Source organism: Sardina pilchardus, chromosome 24 (genome assembly GCF_963854185.1).
Source record: "Sardina pilchardus chromosome 24, fSarPil1.1, whole genome shotgun sequence".
Taxonomy (NCBI): domain Eukaryota; kingdom Metazoa; phylum Chordata; class Actinopteri; order Clupeiformes; family Clupeidae; genus Sardina; species Sardina pilchardus.
In genome coordinates this window covers 25628396-25647131 of record NC_085017.1, presented here as the reverse complement: position 1 = coordinate 25647131, position 18736 = coordinate 25628396, and the positions used below count along the sequence as shown (strand labels likewise).

The following is an 18736-nucleotide window of genomic DNA, read 5'->3' as shown; positions in this document are numbered from 1 at the left end:
TGTACACACTCTATTCTCTCAGACTGGACGTGGAGTGTTGTGTGTTTACTGTGGTTTGGTGTTTATGTGCTTGCATTGAAGCGTTAGCATTGAAAGTGCACCATCTGGTGGTTGTGCACGGTAGAGCATCAAATGTCTCCAAAGAGGTCTATGGTTAGAAAACAGCATTTGCGCCAGCTGCCTCCAGCTGCTTGCAGGAGACTTGCTGCAGCACCTGAGCACAAAGAGCTCACTGACTCTGCTCTGGCCATCAGCTCAAATGTCACACATATTTATTCTGCTGCATAGTCAGATGCACATTTACGCCACTGCTGCCCCCTTGTGGCTGGTCACGGTCAAGGTGGATGGGTGGAGTTCTAGCTGGGCACCATGGAACACCTGCTGCACTACACTCCTACTCTCACTGACTGCAGCTTCTTAATATGGCAATCGTTCAGAGTTAATGAGCTGAGCTGAAGAAAATGGTGTACGCAGCACACACACTCACACACACACACACACACACACACACACACACACACACACACACGAACACACACACATTGTTGAGACATTTTTAGGATTATTTGTGTTTGTTGCTCTGCCAGCCGATTTGCTTCTGGTGTGCACATATCCTCTGAATCACTGAACCACAGAACAGAATAATATGAAACAATTAGAAGGCTATAGTTTAACAGTATGTCCAAGTACCCCTTCCCCTTTCCCCTTTACTACCTACAGTATACTGTTTGTTTAAAGGCTCTCAAACAGATGCTGAATTTATGGTTGAAAAGGTTTATTCGACTTGTATAGCTATATAATACTATATAAATATGATATTATACTATTTTAATAATAGAGTGCAGCATCTAGATATCATTGTCCTAGATCATTTGTCATGTTTTCACTACTATTCTACTGACTAAACTAAACTAAACTAAACGAAACACATACATTACTGTGTAATTTACTTGACTTATATTCTTGACTGGCTATCACTGCATAGACTTGGCCAGCTGCTGCATTTCATCCTGTCCAGATACACATACTCATGTTCCCATAATTACTTGGTGTGAATCATAGATTGTCTCTTGATCATTCTAAATGAAGCGATGGAAAGTCCACACAGATCTAAGATGTAATCGTTTTGCTGGTCGGCGTCACGATCAGCAGGGGAGCGATCAAAGGAGAAATCCGGAAGATTTTTCACATCGATATCCGTTTCTCGTCACTGAGTACTTTTTTTTTTTTTTTAAAGTCGTTTTTACTTAGCTCAAGATGCTAGTTCCAACAACTTAAGCAGCCAGGCAGATTACGTGAAAGATCTCTGTGAAAAATCGCCTGATTTCTCCTTTAAGCCTGGGTTAATCCAGCAAGCCTGGCTAATTATGGTTTCAATCAAGTCAGAATCCCAGCCCTAGTAATTATGGCTGTGCTCAGCGTTTGATTATTTCTGTGTTTAGAGTCTCCACTGTAGAACTCTGGGGACATGCAAGACAAATACAATAACACTGTGATCTGCCCCTAACAATCATGCACAGTTGCATTCATACCGACTGGTAAATAGGCTACATTTGGAAAAAGAATGACGTTATCACACAATTCCCGTACTCATACTTGATAGTGCATGTACTGTATGCCAACAAGGTCATCAGCACTCTGTGTTTCCAGTAGAAGAGACTGCTCTGTGCATTTGGCGCATAAGGCCACTTTTGCTACAGGTTCACTAGAGTGTTCAGTGGAGCATTAGTTGCTGTTACGGCCTTGGCAGCAGCTAGGATTATCTACCCTAGTGGTGTTGGTGCTGCTGGCTCAGTGCTAGATCCATCTATAAGCATCCTCTATGGAGACCGCAACCTTTGATCTTTCCATCTATCATGTGGGAGTGTCTCTGGGTTTAACAGTGAACAAAAGCCTCTTTAGGCATACAGAAAATATACATTCTGTGTTCTACGTTCTGTGGAAGAGGCATCTTAGCTCTGGTCGTTGTCTTTAAAGCATGTGGACTGGGCATTACTTGCTGATCCAGTTTATATTAAGTGAGTAAAATATAACTTGACGACACTAAGAAAACATCTAAATCAGTTCAAGCGTGGGAGCGTTTTGTATCAGATGCTTTTCAGATATTTTTCTGCAAAATGTAAATTATTTGTAAATGTACATCAATTTCAGACTCAAACTGTATACAAAAGTACATCAAACTGTTTTTTTTATATATATATATACTGTATATATATATATATATATATATATATATAAAATGCTCAAAATGTAAAAATATCAAAATGAAATACAAAGTAACCATGACATGTATCTGCATAAAGGTATACATAGGTATATTTGATTACTTGACAGCTTTCATAACAAATCTCTTGAAAGGCACTATTTTGTAAAAAAAAAAAAAAAGTATTCAAAACAGCTAAATGGCCTGTCAAGTAGACAAAAAACATACATGCATTTCTTTTGGCATCCCATCAGAGTGAGATCATTTGAAAAGGTTACATGCAACTGACATGGTCTGCACCATACACAATACGTAGATATATACTTTATTGATCCCCAAGGGGACATTCAAGCTGAGCCTCTATCCACAAACATCTCTGTTGGGTTTTCAGGGGTCCATAATGAGTCCTCACTCTTAATCAGAGTGCACTGAGAAGACATCAGTCCTTCACCTTGTGTCTTAAACAAGCACTGGCAGAGTGCTCAGTGCACAGTTCCATCCCCTGCATGCACAGGTCATTTGTCATGATTCCCATGGGTGCAGGGGACTGCGCAAAGTCATGGCTCAACTTTAGTTCTTTCTTGGCTCACAGCTCAGCCCAGTCGACCTTGAAGAGCTGAACCCTTTGAGCACATGGTTTGTGTCTCTGTCTCTCCAAGAAGAATCCAAGAAGTGGCAAAACCTGCACTTCTTCAAATGATCACTTACTGTAAACCTGGTTCCAAAAGTGAGTCAAAGTCCGTATAGGCCCCAGAGATGTCAAGACGTCCAACTTTTACTGCAGAAAGGCTCTGGACTGGGCCACAGCTTTGTGGACCCATTGTTATGCCGTTACTATGACTATGTCGCGGACCTTCTTTCTGGCACAGTTGCGTCACATGCCAGGCTATCCTTGTCCATTCATGAAATTGTGATGGAAGAAGGCACACAGGGGGCTCTCAAGAATGGTCTCATCCAGTCTTCTACCTCCCCCGCAGCAGCTGGCTTCAGCTATGTTGGGAACAGGATGGTGGGCTCTCCCTGTGCATAGACAAAATAACAACCAAGAATGTGAATATCCCCTGCCTCTGCTGGACACTGCTTTCAAGCGGTTTCCTGCACCAATTTTCTCTGCTTTTTGGTCTCGCCTCGGGGGTTAGCGATGGATCAAGCTAAACTGACGGGTCTAAAGAACTGGTCTGTCCCTCCCAACCGTCTTCACAAATTTCAGTTTCACTCTTTCTTACCAGCCTAGCTCAAAGAATATCACGCCGAATGACAGTTACCCACCAGTTTGCTCCCAGTCGCTTCCCAGCAGAGGTTCCCATTCTCCCAGACACCTGTCTGGTTGCCTCAGTCCGCTGCACACTGGTGATGGAGGTCAAGGGTGAGCATCTCTTAGAACTCCCCAACACACCAGCATCCAAATCTGTACCTAGTGGTCACACCTCCTAGCTGGCCAATCACCTTGCCTTGCCTTGGACGTCATTAGCTCTTCATTCTGCTGGATTCTTTATCTCAAATGTCATGTTCCAGTGCTTGAAAACATGAGAACTGCATTCTGTGCTTGTCCATTCAAGCTCTCATTGACCCATTTGTGGTGTAGTCTTGTGTGATGCACGGCAAGAACAGTGAATTGGCCAAAGCGTACGTGGGCGTTGAAACATTAGTGTGTGTTATTATCTAAACCAATCCAAATACTGTACCTATATACGTTTGTTTCCAAAGGACTTAGGACTACTTAGGACTACTGCTTAATCTCTCGTCATTAATTGAAAAATTATGTTGGCCCAGTGAGACTTTGCCAAGTACATAGAATACAGATTTTGTGAATGAGACATAAGGAATAAATAAGGAAGAAATCAATTAAATATTAGCCTATTATTGTTTTATATATCAAGAAACCTAGAATTACACTAAGGTCAAAGCTACGCATTAGTTAGTTAGCCCTCATAAGCTTCCTTCCTTACAGAGAATTCTCATCGCAAAATCAAAATAATTTAGATACCCTTATGGGATTGATGCTTGCGTTTCTTTAGGAATCCATTTTGGTTTGTACAGAAATGAATATCAAGTGACACATACAGTACATGTAAAAGGGTGAGAATAGGGCACAGGACGAAATAGGCTTTCAGATTTCAGATAGTAGCTTGATTGCATGCATCCTGTGACAGCCCTACTATCAGAATTTGCAAACCCAAATAAGGTTGCCAAAGTCTATTCTGCATGTGCATTACATTTCACTCAGGAAACTTCTGAACTTAAAAATACAATTTATATACTGTACTGTACGTAATAGTATAATGCTACAATGCTGCATCATTTAGGTAAGTATTACTGTGCCTATTTGCTTGAACCCCCCACCTGAGGTTTTAAAAAGCAAACAACAGACATGCCGTGCCATTTCCAAATCTTGAAATAATTTGCAATGGCATTACATTTTCCGAGAGAGTTTTTAATGAGTAAGCAGAAGATAGTGAATGAATGAATGAATGAATAAATGAACAAATGCATTATAAGCATTAGTTCATAGTTCATTTTTTAAGATTATCAGATATATTCTGATAATATATTGTTGGAAGAGTGTGATCTGAGGAGATGGCAGTGGGGGTAGTCTGTTGTTTGACCACAGCAGCGTGCCTGAACTAGCCCAGTGTTTGATTAGATTTATTGCTGATTAGAGTTTGTTTATCTGGAGTTTGTGTGTTGTCTGCTTCAATAGGCTGCAACATCATCCGGCCCCCCAGAGATGGAGGGATCCGATACAGAGGCCTGACACAAGAGCAGGTACGTGTAAGTGTGTGTGTGTGTGTATGAGAGTGTGATTGTTTGTGTGTGTGTGTGTGCGTGCGTGCGTGCGTGCGTGCGTGCTTTTGTTTTGTGATGTACAGTACATGTGCTAGACAGGAATGTGACTATGCTACCAGTTGTAGCTCTCAGTTCATGTGTGATATGTGTGTGTGTGTGTGTGTGTGTGTGTGTCTAGATCCGGAGTGTGCAGGTGTTGCCAGTGGACTATGAGATTGAGTACATCTGCAGGGGAAACCGTGTCATCGTGGGACCAAAAGTCAGGAAGTGTCTACCCAATGGAACCTGGACTGATCCTAACCAGAAAAGCCACTGCTGTTAGTACTCTCTCTCTCTCTCTCTCTCTCTCTACTGTATACATATATGGAGCTGCTTTGTTTTAGTATACAGGCTACTTATGTTAATGGTGGAGATTAAACTATAATATTTTCATGCATTTTTGAGTTTTGAAATTTTTGAAGTTAAAGCATTACAGATTTGTGAATTGATAGAAAGTGTTAATGCTTGACAATATAGTGAAATCAACAACATTTGCAAGTGTTTTTGCCAAAGGTGTCTTTATTGTTATTTTTGGCACTAGTTTAAACCCACAGTGTGCATTACAAAAAGCCTACAGTACACGGCAGAAAGCACACAATGAGAACTGGGGTAATACAAACATATGCTAATTTATTGACAAGCCGCAGGGCATCACAGTCAGAACATTTCCAAATTTATTGGCATTTATTGCAGGGTCCAGTCAAGCATCAGATGCGTAATTACTAGTGCCTTTTGACATTTAGAGGAATAACCGAAGTTTAATTTAAATGACAGTTTGTAGTAATGTGACTGGTTTTTGCGTGTAAGTTCATGCGCATGGTATTAAATTGTCAAAATGATTAGATATCAGAGCCCACAAACTCCGTCTATCGACTTCTTGTCACAGTGTTTATTTGAAAGCAGAATTATATTGAGTAGATTGCTCCGCTCTGCCTCTTAGTTCACCGGTTCATGTGCCAGTAGCAGTAGGCCTATTGATCATTTCACTTTCGCTGTAATTATTTTTTATCTGGTTATTAGTGCATCTTTGAGCAAAGTAAATCATTTTTTTCATCATTAATCTTTTCATATTGGGTCTGATCTGCTGCGATTGCGGATAGCAATCCAGCAGGAAGCCAGAGATTAACACATCCTGCTGAAATGGCCTACTAGAAAACATCTCTCCCTCTCTCTCCTCCCTCTCTCTCTCGTCTCTTGTCCTCTCCTCCTCCTCCTCCTCCTCCTCCTCTTCCTCATCTCCTCCTCCCGCAGTGCTGCCGTGTCCTCGTGTGTGGACGTCCCTGGAGAACGGGCGTGTGAGCGTGTGGCCGGCCGGGCCCTCGGTGGAGGGGACGGTGCTGCAGTACTCCTGCCTGCCCGGGTTCATCCTCATGGGCCGCAACTCCACACACTGCAACAAGGCTGGCAAGTGGGACTCCCCCAAGCCCGTCTGCCACTGTGAGTATACGGCAGTGAGGATGATGTGTGTGATGTGTGTGATTTAGTGTGTGTGTGCTTTTTGAAATGTGCATGTATGAATGATTGATGGAGAGACAAAATCTTGTAGGGCTTGGACTATTTTTACACTGCTTTGAATCTTCAGTTGCATGGCTGATGTTGCCTGCCGACTAGTCTCTTAGCTCATATCTCTTAATACAGGCAGACCCATAAGTAACACAATAGCAAAACAGCTTTTGTAATATCCCCACAATGGATCTGAAACGAAGCAATGAAGATGTGCTTGAAGTGTAGACTTTCTAGCCTGGTAGTAAACCAGACCTAGTAAACCTGGAATCTTTCAGATTAAGGGTCTGGCCACGAATAATGAAAAAGGCCTAACTCGAGGGGCGGCACCAAGCATGCATTTGAAAATCTCACTGCACGGCACGCAATTGGATAACACTACAACCATTGTTTACTCTGACTGATTCTGGATTTTGACGCAATTGGATAACACTACGACCAAAAATGAAAGTTGTAGCGCTGTCGTCATCAGTTTAGCTCACCCACTCCATTTTTGGTTTCCCCCGATTCCTGTGATAAAAGTAAGGTGAATCATTGCTCATTGCTAGAGTATCTTGCAGACACAAGCACAGAGTTCTGTGCTCTCGCGAGAACTCTGAATTTCCAGGGTATAGACTTTCAGCTTTGAGTTTAACAAAATCATTGCCAAATAAACACTTTAAGAATTACAGCCATTTGTATACATTGACAACCATTTAAGGCTAACAAATGATAGGACAACTGACTCACGCAAGCATGGCCAGCTATGATGTGTTTCCTTGTTATTCTGTATCAAATTAACAAGATAAATGGTCTAAATTCATTCCAAGCATTTGAATTTGGTAGCTGTTTATTGGAACTCCCTCATTTCTCCAAAGAACACTTCATGCAAGTGAAGGAGGCCATAATTAAAAACTAAAAAAGAAATCTATCTGACTGATGAAGCAGATATTTTAGGAGTGGCCAAATCAACTATTTTATTCATTCTTAAAAAAAGGAATGCTGTTGGCCCCAGCTGTGGTGCAACTGGCTGGAGCACCTGCACCGCACACCGGGTTTGATTCCTGCCCAGTGGTGCCTTCCGGATCCCATCCCTGCTCTCTCTCCCATTCACTTCCTGTCATTCTCCACTGTCCTATAACATTAAAGGCATAAAAAGCCCAACAAAATATACTTAAACTAGAAAAGCACTCCGAGAGCGCAGCTACCTCCGCCTGCATTGTTCTTCCTAGGTTGTCATACATTTGAACCGAAACTATTCAGATCGCCACCACGTGGCCATACCATGCCATTACACCACTAAGCTAAATACATAAATGCCTCTGGAATTCCGACAGAATTACGGATCAGTCCCAAAATGTAATGGTTTCTTCCTTGGGTCATGTCTGACCTTCCCTGAAAATCTCATCGAAATCCATCCATCACTTTTTGAGTTATCTTGCTAACAGACAGACAGACAAACAAACAGACAGACAAACAAACAAACAAATGCCGGTCCCCGATGAAAACATATACCTCCTTGGCGGAGGTAAAAAAAAAAAAAAAAAGAATGCTGTTGAGCTAATCAGCACCAAATGGCCTAGAAGACCAGGGAAGATAACTAAAGTAGACGATGGCAGAATTTTTATCTTTAGTGAGGGAAAAACACATTTACAACATCTAGCCAAGTCAAGGACACCCTAAAGGATATAGGCAGATCACTATCAGAGTCTGCAATCAAGAGAGGCCGGCATGAATACAAATGGCAGATACTGAATGCAAATAACAGATAAGACCTCGTTAGAAAACAGAAAACAAGATTCTTTGTTCAGATGAAACCAAGGTGTTTACCAGAATGATGGGAAGTGAAAGACTGGACAACGACAGGAACAGTTCATGATCCAAAGCATACCACATCATCTGTTACACATGACTGTCAAATTTAATGAAATAAAATGTAAACCGCTACATTGGGATAGCCTTATTACATACACAGACTCAAGACCAGAGTGGGTTACACTGGAAGGTATCTACATAAGAGTGACATGACACTGTCATGAACGTGTCATGAACATTGTTTATGACATAACGCTTTTGTCATTCGTTTTTTGTCATGACAAATGAGGGTTAGATTTAGGGTTGGAGTTAGGGTTAGGGGTAGCCTACGGTTAGGGTTAAGATTCATGTGTCATGTCACTCTTATGTAGGCCTATATACTGTACCTTCAAGTAAAGTGTTTTTAAGATTTTAAGATTGTTATGTCCCATTTTGGAAAAGTGTGTTTAGTCAATCAGCTTTCTCAGTTAGAGCTGAGTATTGATCGTAAGCAGATCGATATAATCACCCATTCTTGAAGAAGTGGCTAATCGGTAGTCAGCATTAGCTTTGCTATCGTTTGGCCTTCATTTCGTCTGTGCTTCTTCGGTTCCTTATTTCTGTTGTGTTGTGTCTTTCTGTGTGATGTTTAGTTATTTTTAGTTGGGTTAGAGTTTCAGTTTCTTGTGGTACAGTGATCTTGTCTGTTTTGTTATATGCCATGTTGTCTGCGGGTTTTTTTAGTTTCAGTAGAAACTTCTGCTTTAACTATAACATTTCCCCCCTTTGTCTTTTGTATTGATCATGTTATATCACATTACACGTTGCACTATTCTTACATGTCTTAGGACTCCTTTGGCAGTTTTATGTGTTTATTTTTAAGGGTGATCTCTGACTAGTCTTGGGACAGCAGATGTAAAATAGCCTTGTGGATAATTCTGTCCCATCTACTATTGTTCATTAATGTACATTACTGCTGTTAAATAAAACACATAAATGATAAAATAGTTGCATTTTGCGTGTATGTTCTAAATGTGTGAGTGTATGTTCAGTTGTTGATGTTGAGTGTTGATAGCCTACAGTTTTATATTGTTTTATAAAGTTGTTTTCTGAAGTCTAACCCTCGATGTCTCTCCTTTCTCTTTCTGCTGTCAGATGACAGAAATTACACCGGTAAGTGTGCTCATACCTCTGACACTCATAGTATTGTTTCTGTTTTAGATACTGTGAAGTTTAAAATGTAATATTGTGCTATTACAGTAGCCTATGTATAACTGATTCAGTCCAGATCAGACTGGAGATTTATTGTGATGACTTGAAAACTCTACACATCTTAACTTCTTTGTGTGAATTATATTCTCATAATGATGAGCATAATGAATTAGCCTGGGAACACCTTCACAATTGTACAATTGGGAGTGGGTCTGGAAAAGGTTCATTGACTTACAGTATGACTTCCAGCAGGGATGTAACTACTGAAGCAGTGAAAATTAAACTTAATTAAACTTAACCTCTTACCAAAGTGTAGCAGTCTTGTAAAGGAAGGTTTGAAATGCAGTTGTTCTCTCAGATCCAAAGAAATACTGTGCACATCCATGCCGGATTAGCGATTGTATTTTTATGCCAGTGTTTTAGGGACATTGGAAATGGGCTTCAATGGCCTCTAGGCCAGACGGACCAGCAGAGCAAATCCCACGTTTGCAGAAAGTTGGTATGGGTATTCCCAGGCTAATAGTGAGAGATGATGAGCTGAAATATATGTCATGATTGATGATATGAACGACAGCACATGTCATAACATCATTCATTTTGTACATGATGCTTGGTAGGACTGTGTGTTACATTCCATAAATATACATCAAACGCATATACAATATACAGCGTTAGCTCAAGACCCTCTGCGATACCTTGTTTCCACCTCTGATATTGAGAAACAAGAATCAGAACTATGTGAGAATTCATATCAATAACTTCATCGCAATAAACTAGCACCTTGCATGTTGTAACCTGTTGGAAGTACTTCAGTGCCTCCTTGGCTCTGAAGTAGTTCTGCTTGCTCGGAGTATATTGTTTGCACCCATGACAATGACCGATGATTATTTGGGGCATTCTGGGCCGTGCAGTATTTCCAGTATTTTTCTTTGAACTAAATAGCTAGAGCTGTCTTCAGCACCACCATGAAGACAACGTTTGGTCTGCTGCATGGCTTTGCTATGAAACCAGTGAGATGCAAGATCCTATTTCACAGGCATCTGAGCAAAAAAAAGCACACCAGCTGTACAAAATCAGACTATTTTAGCTAAAATAGTTATCTGTCTTGACATTGCACTAGATGGAAGAAGAGTATGCCTAGTTAAGAAAAAAAAAAATCTACACCTAAAAACCTAAACCTGAAACTTGTCATCTTGTCAGTGTAGAGCTCTGAAATGTGGATTTTAAATGGCACAATGTTGATATCAGATACGGTATACACTTCCACGACACTACAGGACCTAAAAAGACAAGTTACCTCTCAGCATAGTCCAAAACATTACATCTCCCAGTGTTGTACCACAAAACATATTACTGTATCTCTCAGGCTAAAACATTACATCGCACAGTGCTGTACTACAAAACATATTCAAGATTCAAGATTCAATACTTTAATTGCCATACAACAGAAGTTGTTAGGAATTTGCTGCAGTGTGCTCCACAACAGACAAGACAACACCACACAAAAACAGGAAGCCTGAGATGCTTGCAGACATAGACGTAATAAAAGTACATGTACAGTACATGATACATTCGTTCCTACATGGCTTGTCCCTATATACTGTAGGCAAGTCTAAAGTGGCAAGTGACTATGCAAATCATTATCTCTCAGAATAGCGTAAAACATTGCATCTCACAGTGCTATGATACAAAACATCAATATGAAGGTCAAACATCATTTTCAGAATAGATCCAACTGGGGGCGCTGTGGCGCAACAGACTTCAGCATCCATACCATGAACGGGTCCTAGAGCCCGCGGGGACCCAGGTTCAAGTCCGACCTGCGGTCATTTCCCGGTCCCACCCTATCTCTCTCTCTCCCACTCGCTTCCTGTCTCTCTTCACTGTCCTATCCAAATAAAGGCAAAAAACGCCCAAAAAATATACTTACCAAAAAATTAAAAAAATAGATCCAACTGACATAAAAGTGTCATATCTGCCATAGAGAGATGAGGGTAATATAGCATCAAATAACAGAAATCACTCAGTGATTCATGCCACTGATCCTGGAAGTCCATTTTATTGGTAACTAAGCACTCAGAGAGCGCAAACCTCCGCCAACCGAACACATAACCGCCTCCTGCATCCAGACGGTGATACAGATCACTCCTAAAATAATAGTTTCTTCCATTGGTCATTTCAGACCTTCCCTGAAAATTTCATCGAAATCCATCCATAACTTTTATCGCAAGTTATCTTGCGAACAAACAGACAAACAAACAAACAAACAAACCCCGATGAAAACATAACCTCCTTGGCGGAGGTAATGAATAAACACTCCTTCAATTGTGTATCCATCCACTGAAGGGTACATGGATTGTAGATTTTCCGCAACTCTAATGTGTATGGGTTTGTTGAACGCTGCAGGTTTGTTGGCAAGTTGTATTCCAGTATAGTGTGTCTTTTAAGCTGATGTACTGTAGACATTTCTTCAAACTTTTACCCAATTTACCCATGAGAGTGCATGTGTGTGAGGCCAATGTGTATAGCATATGCAATATATCAGAATATATTCTTTGGAAGTTTCCTTAAATGATTAGTTGCTGACGAGAGACCTCAAGAGTTCCAGATGGACTTTTTTTTGTCTCTAAGAGCATCCTCTTTGAGGTTAGCTATCAAAATGTGAAGTCAGCTTATGTAAGTGTACAAAAATAGCAAAGTGGAAAAAAACGTCACGGTTTCCTTATGCAAATCATCCTCTGACCTCTTCCTGCTGTCCTGAAGATGAGAGGGGAACTGTTTCTCTCTGTGGTATTCTGCTTAGCAGAGGAGGAAAACTCCAGCTTCAGAGAGTAAAAGTCCAACCATGTATTGGTTCTTCCTGTGCACTTAACCCGGGTGATCTCATCAATTAGCTGCTCTACCTGGCTGAAGAGTTGTGCTGATTAGAATCAGCTGGTTTAAGTGGATGGTTGGCACAGATATGTGGTAGGACTTTTACTTTCTGCTGGAGTTTACCACCTCTGCTTCTTAGGTGCCCATTTCTTCATTTTATGATAGTATTGGAGGCGGGTATAGTCAGAAAGAGTAGGGGAGCAGCAAAACATGTGAGAGGAACTCCTTGTACTTTTTGCTTGTGTGCATAAAACTACATCTTGAATATCCCTGACAGCATGTTCAGATTCCAGATTTTCAATTGCAGAAAGCACATCTTTACTACTTTTAGAAAATATGTGTTGATTCTCTCTGGAACAGGACCGTCGGTACTGGACCTATACTTATTCCAAATTATAGGTTTTACTTTAGCAACATAACGGTAAAGTTATGTTTGTCGAGACCCCAACTCGTGCTGGAACTTGAAGTAACTCACCTACATGCAAGTTATTTCAGTAACACTAGGTGGCAGTATGACATAAAGCCAGCAGCCCTTGTCACAGACTGCGATGTCTTCTTGGGGCCTTGTGTGTGTGTGTGTGTGAGGAGGGAGTACCACTGTCTGAGGTGGTACTCTGTCATCACCATGTCGGGGCGCTGTTAAGCAAAGAACCCTCGCATCCCTCCGACATCACCATAGGTGTTTCTGTGTAACCAGAGCTTAGTGTTTCCGCCGACGAGACGCCGCACTCCCAGTGCTCGCCACCAGATGGCACTGTGGAGATTCAGAAAAGACAACAAACAACCTACCGCATCATTGCAGACGCGTGGAAGGCCGTGTCTAAATAGCTGGAGTCAAACACCATCTCTGTGACAACGTCACTGACAGCCATGTACAATAGACGGCCCCCACACACACACAATTAGAAGTGCTCAACTGAAGTGTGGGGAAGTGATGGCTCCTCCAGGCTTCGGCAGGGAAGGGGGGCCCAGCCCAACCCAGCTCAGCCCAGCGTGGAGCCCTGCAGGGCTGCAGAGTGGAGCTGCCGCCTGAGGCTCTGGCTGCGCCAGGCTTCTGCTCCCGCCTCGGCTGCGAGCCCCCACTGGCTGCCTCCTGTGTTTGCTAAATTGATTAATGGCCGTGTCACCGTCACAATATGGCAATGACGTCTGCACAGGAAACCGTTTAGAACACAAGCAGACAGGGAGGGAGGGGCGCGTGTGTGTGTCTGTGTGTGTGTGTGTGTGTGTGGAGGGGGGGTGTTGCTGAGGGAGACAAATGGAAAGGGGATGGAAACGGGTAGGAGAGAATGAGTGAGAGACTGAGTGAGAGAGAGAGAGAGAGAAAGAGAGACAGAAACACCGAAAGGCTGAGACAGAGACGGCGGGATTCATTGGAATGGAGGTGGTAGAGAAAAAAAAAGCGGATGATAGAGAGAGAGTGAATTCAGGGGGGAGAGAGAGAAATGGAGGTAGAGCGAGAGGAGGCAGATGGGAGCAGGGCAAGAGAGCAGGGAGATTTATGTCCGCCATTTCTCCGGTAAATGACATTCTGCCCCCCTGTTTCTGTCCCACTGGAAATGTGTTTTCTGGTTGTTACTGCATTTCCTCTCATCCCACATGCCTCTCTGGGGGGATGCATACACACACACACACACTCTCTCTCCATCTCTCACTCACTCACACACATACACACACACACACACACACACACACACACACAGTGCCACAGAAGCATACAGACATATACAATTAATCACATACTCACAGCATACCAACCCCCCTTGGCTATGGCGTTAGTGTCTTCTCTGCTTCTGACCCCTCTACAGTATGTCCCATTTCATCTGGAGCCCCTGCTCATGTTCCTGTGGCCAACCCGCTGTTGTTGTTCTAAACTGCAGCACACAAATCAACATAGCGCAACCGAAAGCTAAGCTAGAAGCTGACTCCGGGATAGAGAACCTTGTGTATATAAACATAAGAAGATGATGTGCACAGATGAAACTGTAAAATACTGCTGACTGTCGGCGCGGTGAGAGTGTTGGTTTCTGAGCAGATGGTAGGGGCACACCTGACGATGGGTGGTAGGATGTTACTCATCTTCAGTGCAGCGGCCACACGCCTTGGCTGGAAACCAACAGCGTGGGGTAAGACAGCAACCTCAACGTGCGTGGCACACACAGACACACACACACACACACAAACCGCACACACAGACACACACACACACACACACACACACACACAAACCGCACACACAGACACACACACACACACACCGCACACACACACACACACACACACACACACACACACACTCCATGTTGTGATCGTGCAGAGCAGCATCCAGCACTTCTTGGACCGTAGGGTCAGAGACGCTGCTCATCTCTGCTGCTGTGGTCTGCTGGTCTGTGGTCAGTATGCTCTGCAGTATGCGGTCAGCTTGCCTCTGGAACTAAAAGGGACAGCCGGGTCCTCTTTGACATATTGCCAATCAGGCCAGCGGACTGGTCTGTCAGGTGCAATGTGTCAACCAGGCTTCACAGACCAGTCGAATGATCTCAGGTCGAGCTCAAACTCTCCTCTCACTGCATTGAGCCACTAGCTAATCGCATCATCTCAGATAGCACCAACTGGTCAATCGTGGGGTCATTTGGCCGATCACTCACGTAGATGTGTTTGGCCAATCAGAGTCAGGCCTGATAGAGTTCAGGCGTGGTGCCTGAATTAAGGCTTGTGCTCAGCCGTGTGCGATGTCAAGAAAGGCTATTCAAATCAAATCAAATCAAATCAAATATTGCTTTATTGCCATGAATGTGTCAAGTCATTGTTGCCAAAGCTACAAGTGTAACATGTTAATAATCAACTTTACATTAGTAAGGAAATATATTCTCTGTATTGTCTTTTGAGTGTATTTGAGAATTTCAGGCACAGATCATTTCCTGTCTATAAGCCCTGCAGAGTGTATTCTCAGTGTGTATAGCATTCTCTATAGTGCGCGCTGAAGTGAATTGTGTTGTACTCCCTCGCAGACCAATGTCCACACTGTTAACTCTTATGGTGGTGAGCGCTCTGGTGCATAATGGCTGCCATGCATCACCCAGGTGGGGGCTACTACACATTGGTGGTGGTTAGTGAGGTTTCTGCTTCACTGTAAAGCGTTTCGGGTACCTTGGAAAAGCGTAATGTGTTGTTGTGGAGTTGTGCTGGAAGTGTGTGAATGCAGGTATCTGAGTGAGTGTGTCTGTGTGTGTGTGTGTGTGTGTGTGTGTGTGTGTGTGTGTGTACTCTAAATGGTGGGCTTGTCTGAGCACCACTTTGTTTTGGGTTGTTGAGCTCAGATTTAAGCTGTAAAACCGTGGTGTGATGAGAGAGTGAGAGGGTGTGTGTGTGTGTGTGTGTGTGTGTGTGTGTGTGTGTGTGTGTGTGTGTGTGTGTGTGTGTGTGTGTGTGTGTGTGTGTGTGTGTGTGTGTGTGTGTGTGGGGAGGTCGGGTGGGTAGAATGATGAGATTGGGCTGGTGGGGGGTGGATAGCTGGAGATGCAGGCGATGCGTGTATGTGTGTGTGTGTGTGTGTGTGAGAGAGAGCGAGAGAGAGAGAGAGAGAAAGTGTGTGTGTGTGTGTGAGAGAGAGAGAGAGAGAGAGAGAGAGAGAGAGAGAGAGAGAAAGTGTGTGCGAGATTGGTTTTCTCCCAACAGGCAGCGAGCAGCATTAGAGCATTTTAATTAAGAGAGGGCACCCAGCATGAACCTCTGTCTCTTTCTCAAACATCTCTCTATCACTCTTTTCTAGCCCTATCTCTCTCTCTCCATCGCCTTCTCTTAGTCTCTCGCTTCCCCTCGCTGTCTGACTTCACCACCTACCTGTGCAGCGCCCAGCATGGAAAAGGTCATTATAGAAGCACACTGTGTGTGTGTGTGTGTGTGTGTGTGTGTGTGTGTGTGTGTGAGTGTGTGTGTGTGAGAGAGAGTGTGTGTGTGTGTGTGGGTGTGTGTGAGAGAGAGAGAGAGAAAGTATGTGTGTGTGTGTGTGTGTGTATATGTTTCTTTCGGTTGCCTATATGACAGGATTTGTGTGTTTTAGTGTTCATGGACACACTGGACACTAGATAATGATGGTGGTCCTGTTGGGCAATTAAACTGTGTGCACATAGTTTTTAATGATGGTAATACCATTCGTGTGTGTGTGAGTGTGTGTATGTGTCTCTTTCGGTGTGTGTCTGTGTCTCTCTCAGTATGGGGAAGCCACTAGAGAATACTAAAAGGTCTCCCTTAAGATCAAAATGCCATATGGCATTTCTGTGACATTCTAGCTCCCCTCACGCACACCTGCCTGCCACACACACACCTTCTCTCACTTACTCACAATCCCATCAGAGATCCCACCCTGCGTTCAGATGACCATTAAACCACTCTGTCCCCTCCATGAAAGAGAGAGGGAGAGAGAGAGAAGGAGAGAGGGAGAGAGAGAGGAAGGAGGAGGGGAAAAGAGAGGGAGATGGGCCACTGGTGTGAATAATTCATCTGGATGGCAAAAGCGCTAAAGAGATTTAAGGGTCGGAGTGCACAGCAACACTTGTGCAATTAATGCCAATCAATCTAGCCTACTATCGGATTACACGCACGCACACAATTGCACAAACACACAAACACTAACGTCAATGTACGGAACCTCTTGTGGATTTGAATGCCGATCGATCAGCAGCCTGCATCTCCACAATGACCTCTGTCATCAGCACTAGACACATACACTCACACACACACGCACACACACAGAGAGAGAGACACACACACGCACAAACGCACACTCTTTAGCCCACACATTCTCTCAAGCACACACTATCAAAGTACACTGTGTCATCACTGTGGCCCGTCCACGAAACAGTGATTTTGTTAGCGGTTGTGTAACAGAGAGAATGGGTGGAATATGGTCGCACATGCTCACTGTAAGTTGCTTTGGCACGGTCATCGACTCATCGGGCTGTTCCTCGGCCGCTAACGGAAGATTTAGTGTCCTGTTGGTTTCTGCTTGTCTGGCTGTAGCCAGATTACGGCTCCCCGGATCAGTTGGTGCTGGAAGACCGAACGTGTATAGGCTACGGCTGAGGAAAGAGTCTGGCAGACTTGTTTTTTGTTTTGTGCGCTAGCATTTCCATTTCAAAGCATTTTGAAATGCGACCACTTAGGAAATGACAAATTTCTACTAAAATCTGCTGCGTATGGAGTGCTGCATCGGAAATTAAGCATAAAAGGCGCGTAGGCATTTGTTGACGTTTAATATACGATGGCGTTCATCGTCCTACTGAGTTCAGTGCGTTTGATTGACTGTCTCCGCCTAGCGTAGCGTAGCGCTCGCGTGGCCTCCACATTCAGACGCGGTCTAGTCGCTGATCTAAATGTAATCTGGATTGACGCTCATTAGCGATGTGCTGGCTGAACCCAACAGGAACGCAGTGGGATAGTTCCTGACCTCAGTGAGTGCAGTCAGTGGATGGGAATGGGCAGTGGTCAGCAATGGGTGGTTTCTGCACGGGTTCCACCTCACTGTAGGATACAGGAAGGCCTTTGATGACGCTGAGAGCTTTTGGCTGCAACAGTGGTTCTCTCCCTGGATGTTTGCTCGCTCTCTCTCTCTCTCTGTCCCTTTCTTTCTCTCTCTCTCCCTCTCTCTCTCTGCAGCTCTCCCACTCTCCACTCTCTTTATCTGTACTTTCAGTCCTCCTTTCTTTCTTCATTTATTTCGACTGTCCTCTTGCAGTTGTGCTCACATTTCTCTACGTAGAGCTCTCTCCCTCTCCCTCTCTCCCTCTCCCTCTCTCTATTCGTAGTGCTCTCTCTCTCTCTATCTCCCTCTCTCTCTCTCTTCTCTACTTAGTGTTCCCTCTCTCTCTCGTTCTCCTCGCTGGCGGTTGTTTCTTCGCTGCCGTTCGCTCTCTGTCCGTCTAATGGGATGCGAGCAGGGTGTGAGGAGCGTGCGGGGCGAAAGCTGCTGATGCAGCCCAAACTCCCTTGTTGCATCTTTTATCAATGTCTTCTGTCCTCGAGAAAAAAAAAAATGCAACAGACCTGAATGTGGAGGAACATCAGTCCTACTAATCTCCCTGACGTCTCACACACTCCTGCAAACACACACACACACACACACACACACACACACACACATACTGTACTGTACTGTACTGCACGCACACACACACATACATACGTGCACACACACACACACACACACACGCCAGAGCTGTAGCAACAGTACAGAGTGCAGCAGGATTGCAGACAGTGAAATAAATACCCCAATGACTACAGCATCATCAAAGCTGCATCATAAACATGAGCAATGGCGCCAGTGGAAACAGCAGAGGAGCGCTC

At 43.7% G+C, this 18736-nt stretch overlaps 1 protein-coding gene across 1 annotated transcript in view; it reads left to right on the top strand.

The window, feature by feature from the left end:
• Positions 1 to 18736, top strand: part of gabbr1b (gamma-aminobutyric acid (GABA) B receptor, 1b) — a 102223-nt gene that overhangs the window by 21716 nt on the left and 61771 nt on the right. Inside the window, exons 3-6 of the mRNA XM_062529994.1 lie at positions 4905 to 4969; positions 5169 to 5307; positions 6281 to 6466; positions 9461 to 9478. Coding sequence (XP_062385978.1) covers positions 4905 to 4969; positions 5169 to 5307; positions 6281 to 6466; positions 9461 to 9478 — 408 coding nt within the window. The remainder of the gene's footprint in view (positions 1 to 4904; positions 4970 to 5168; positions 5308 to 6280; positions 6467 to 9460; positions 9479 to 18736) is intronic.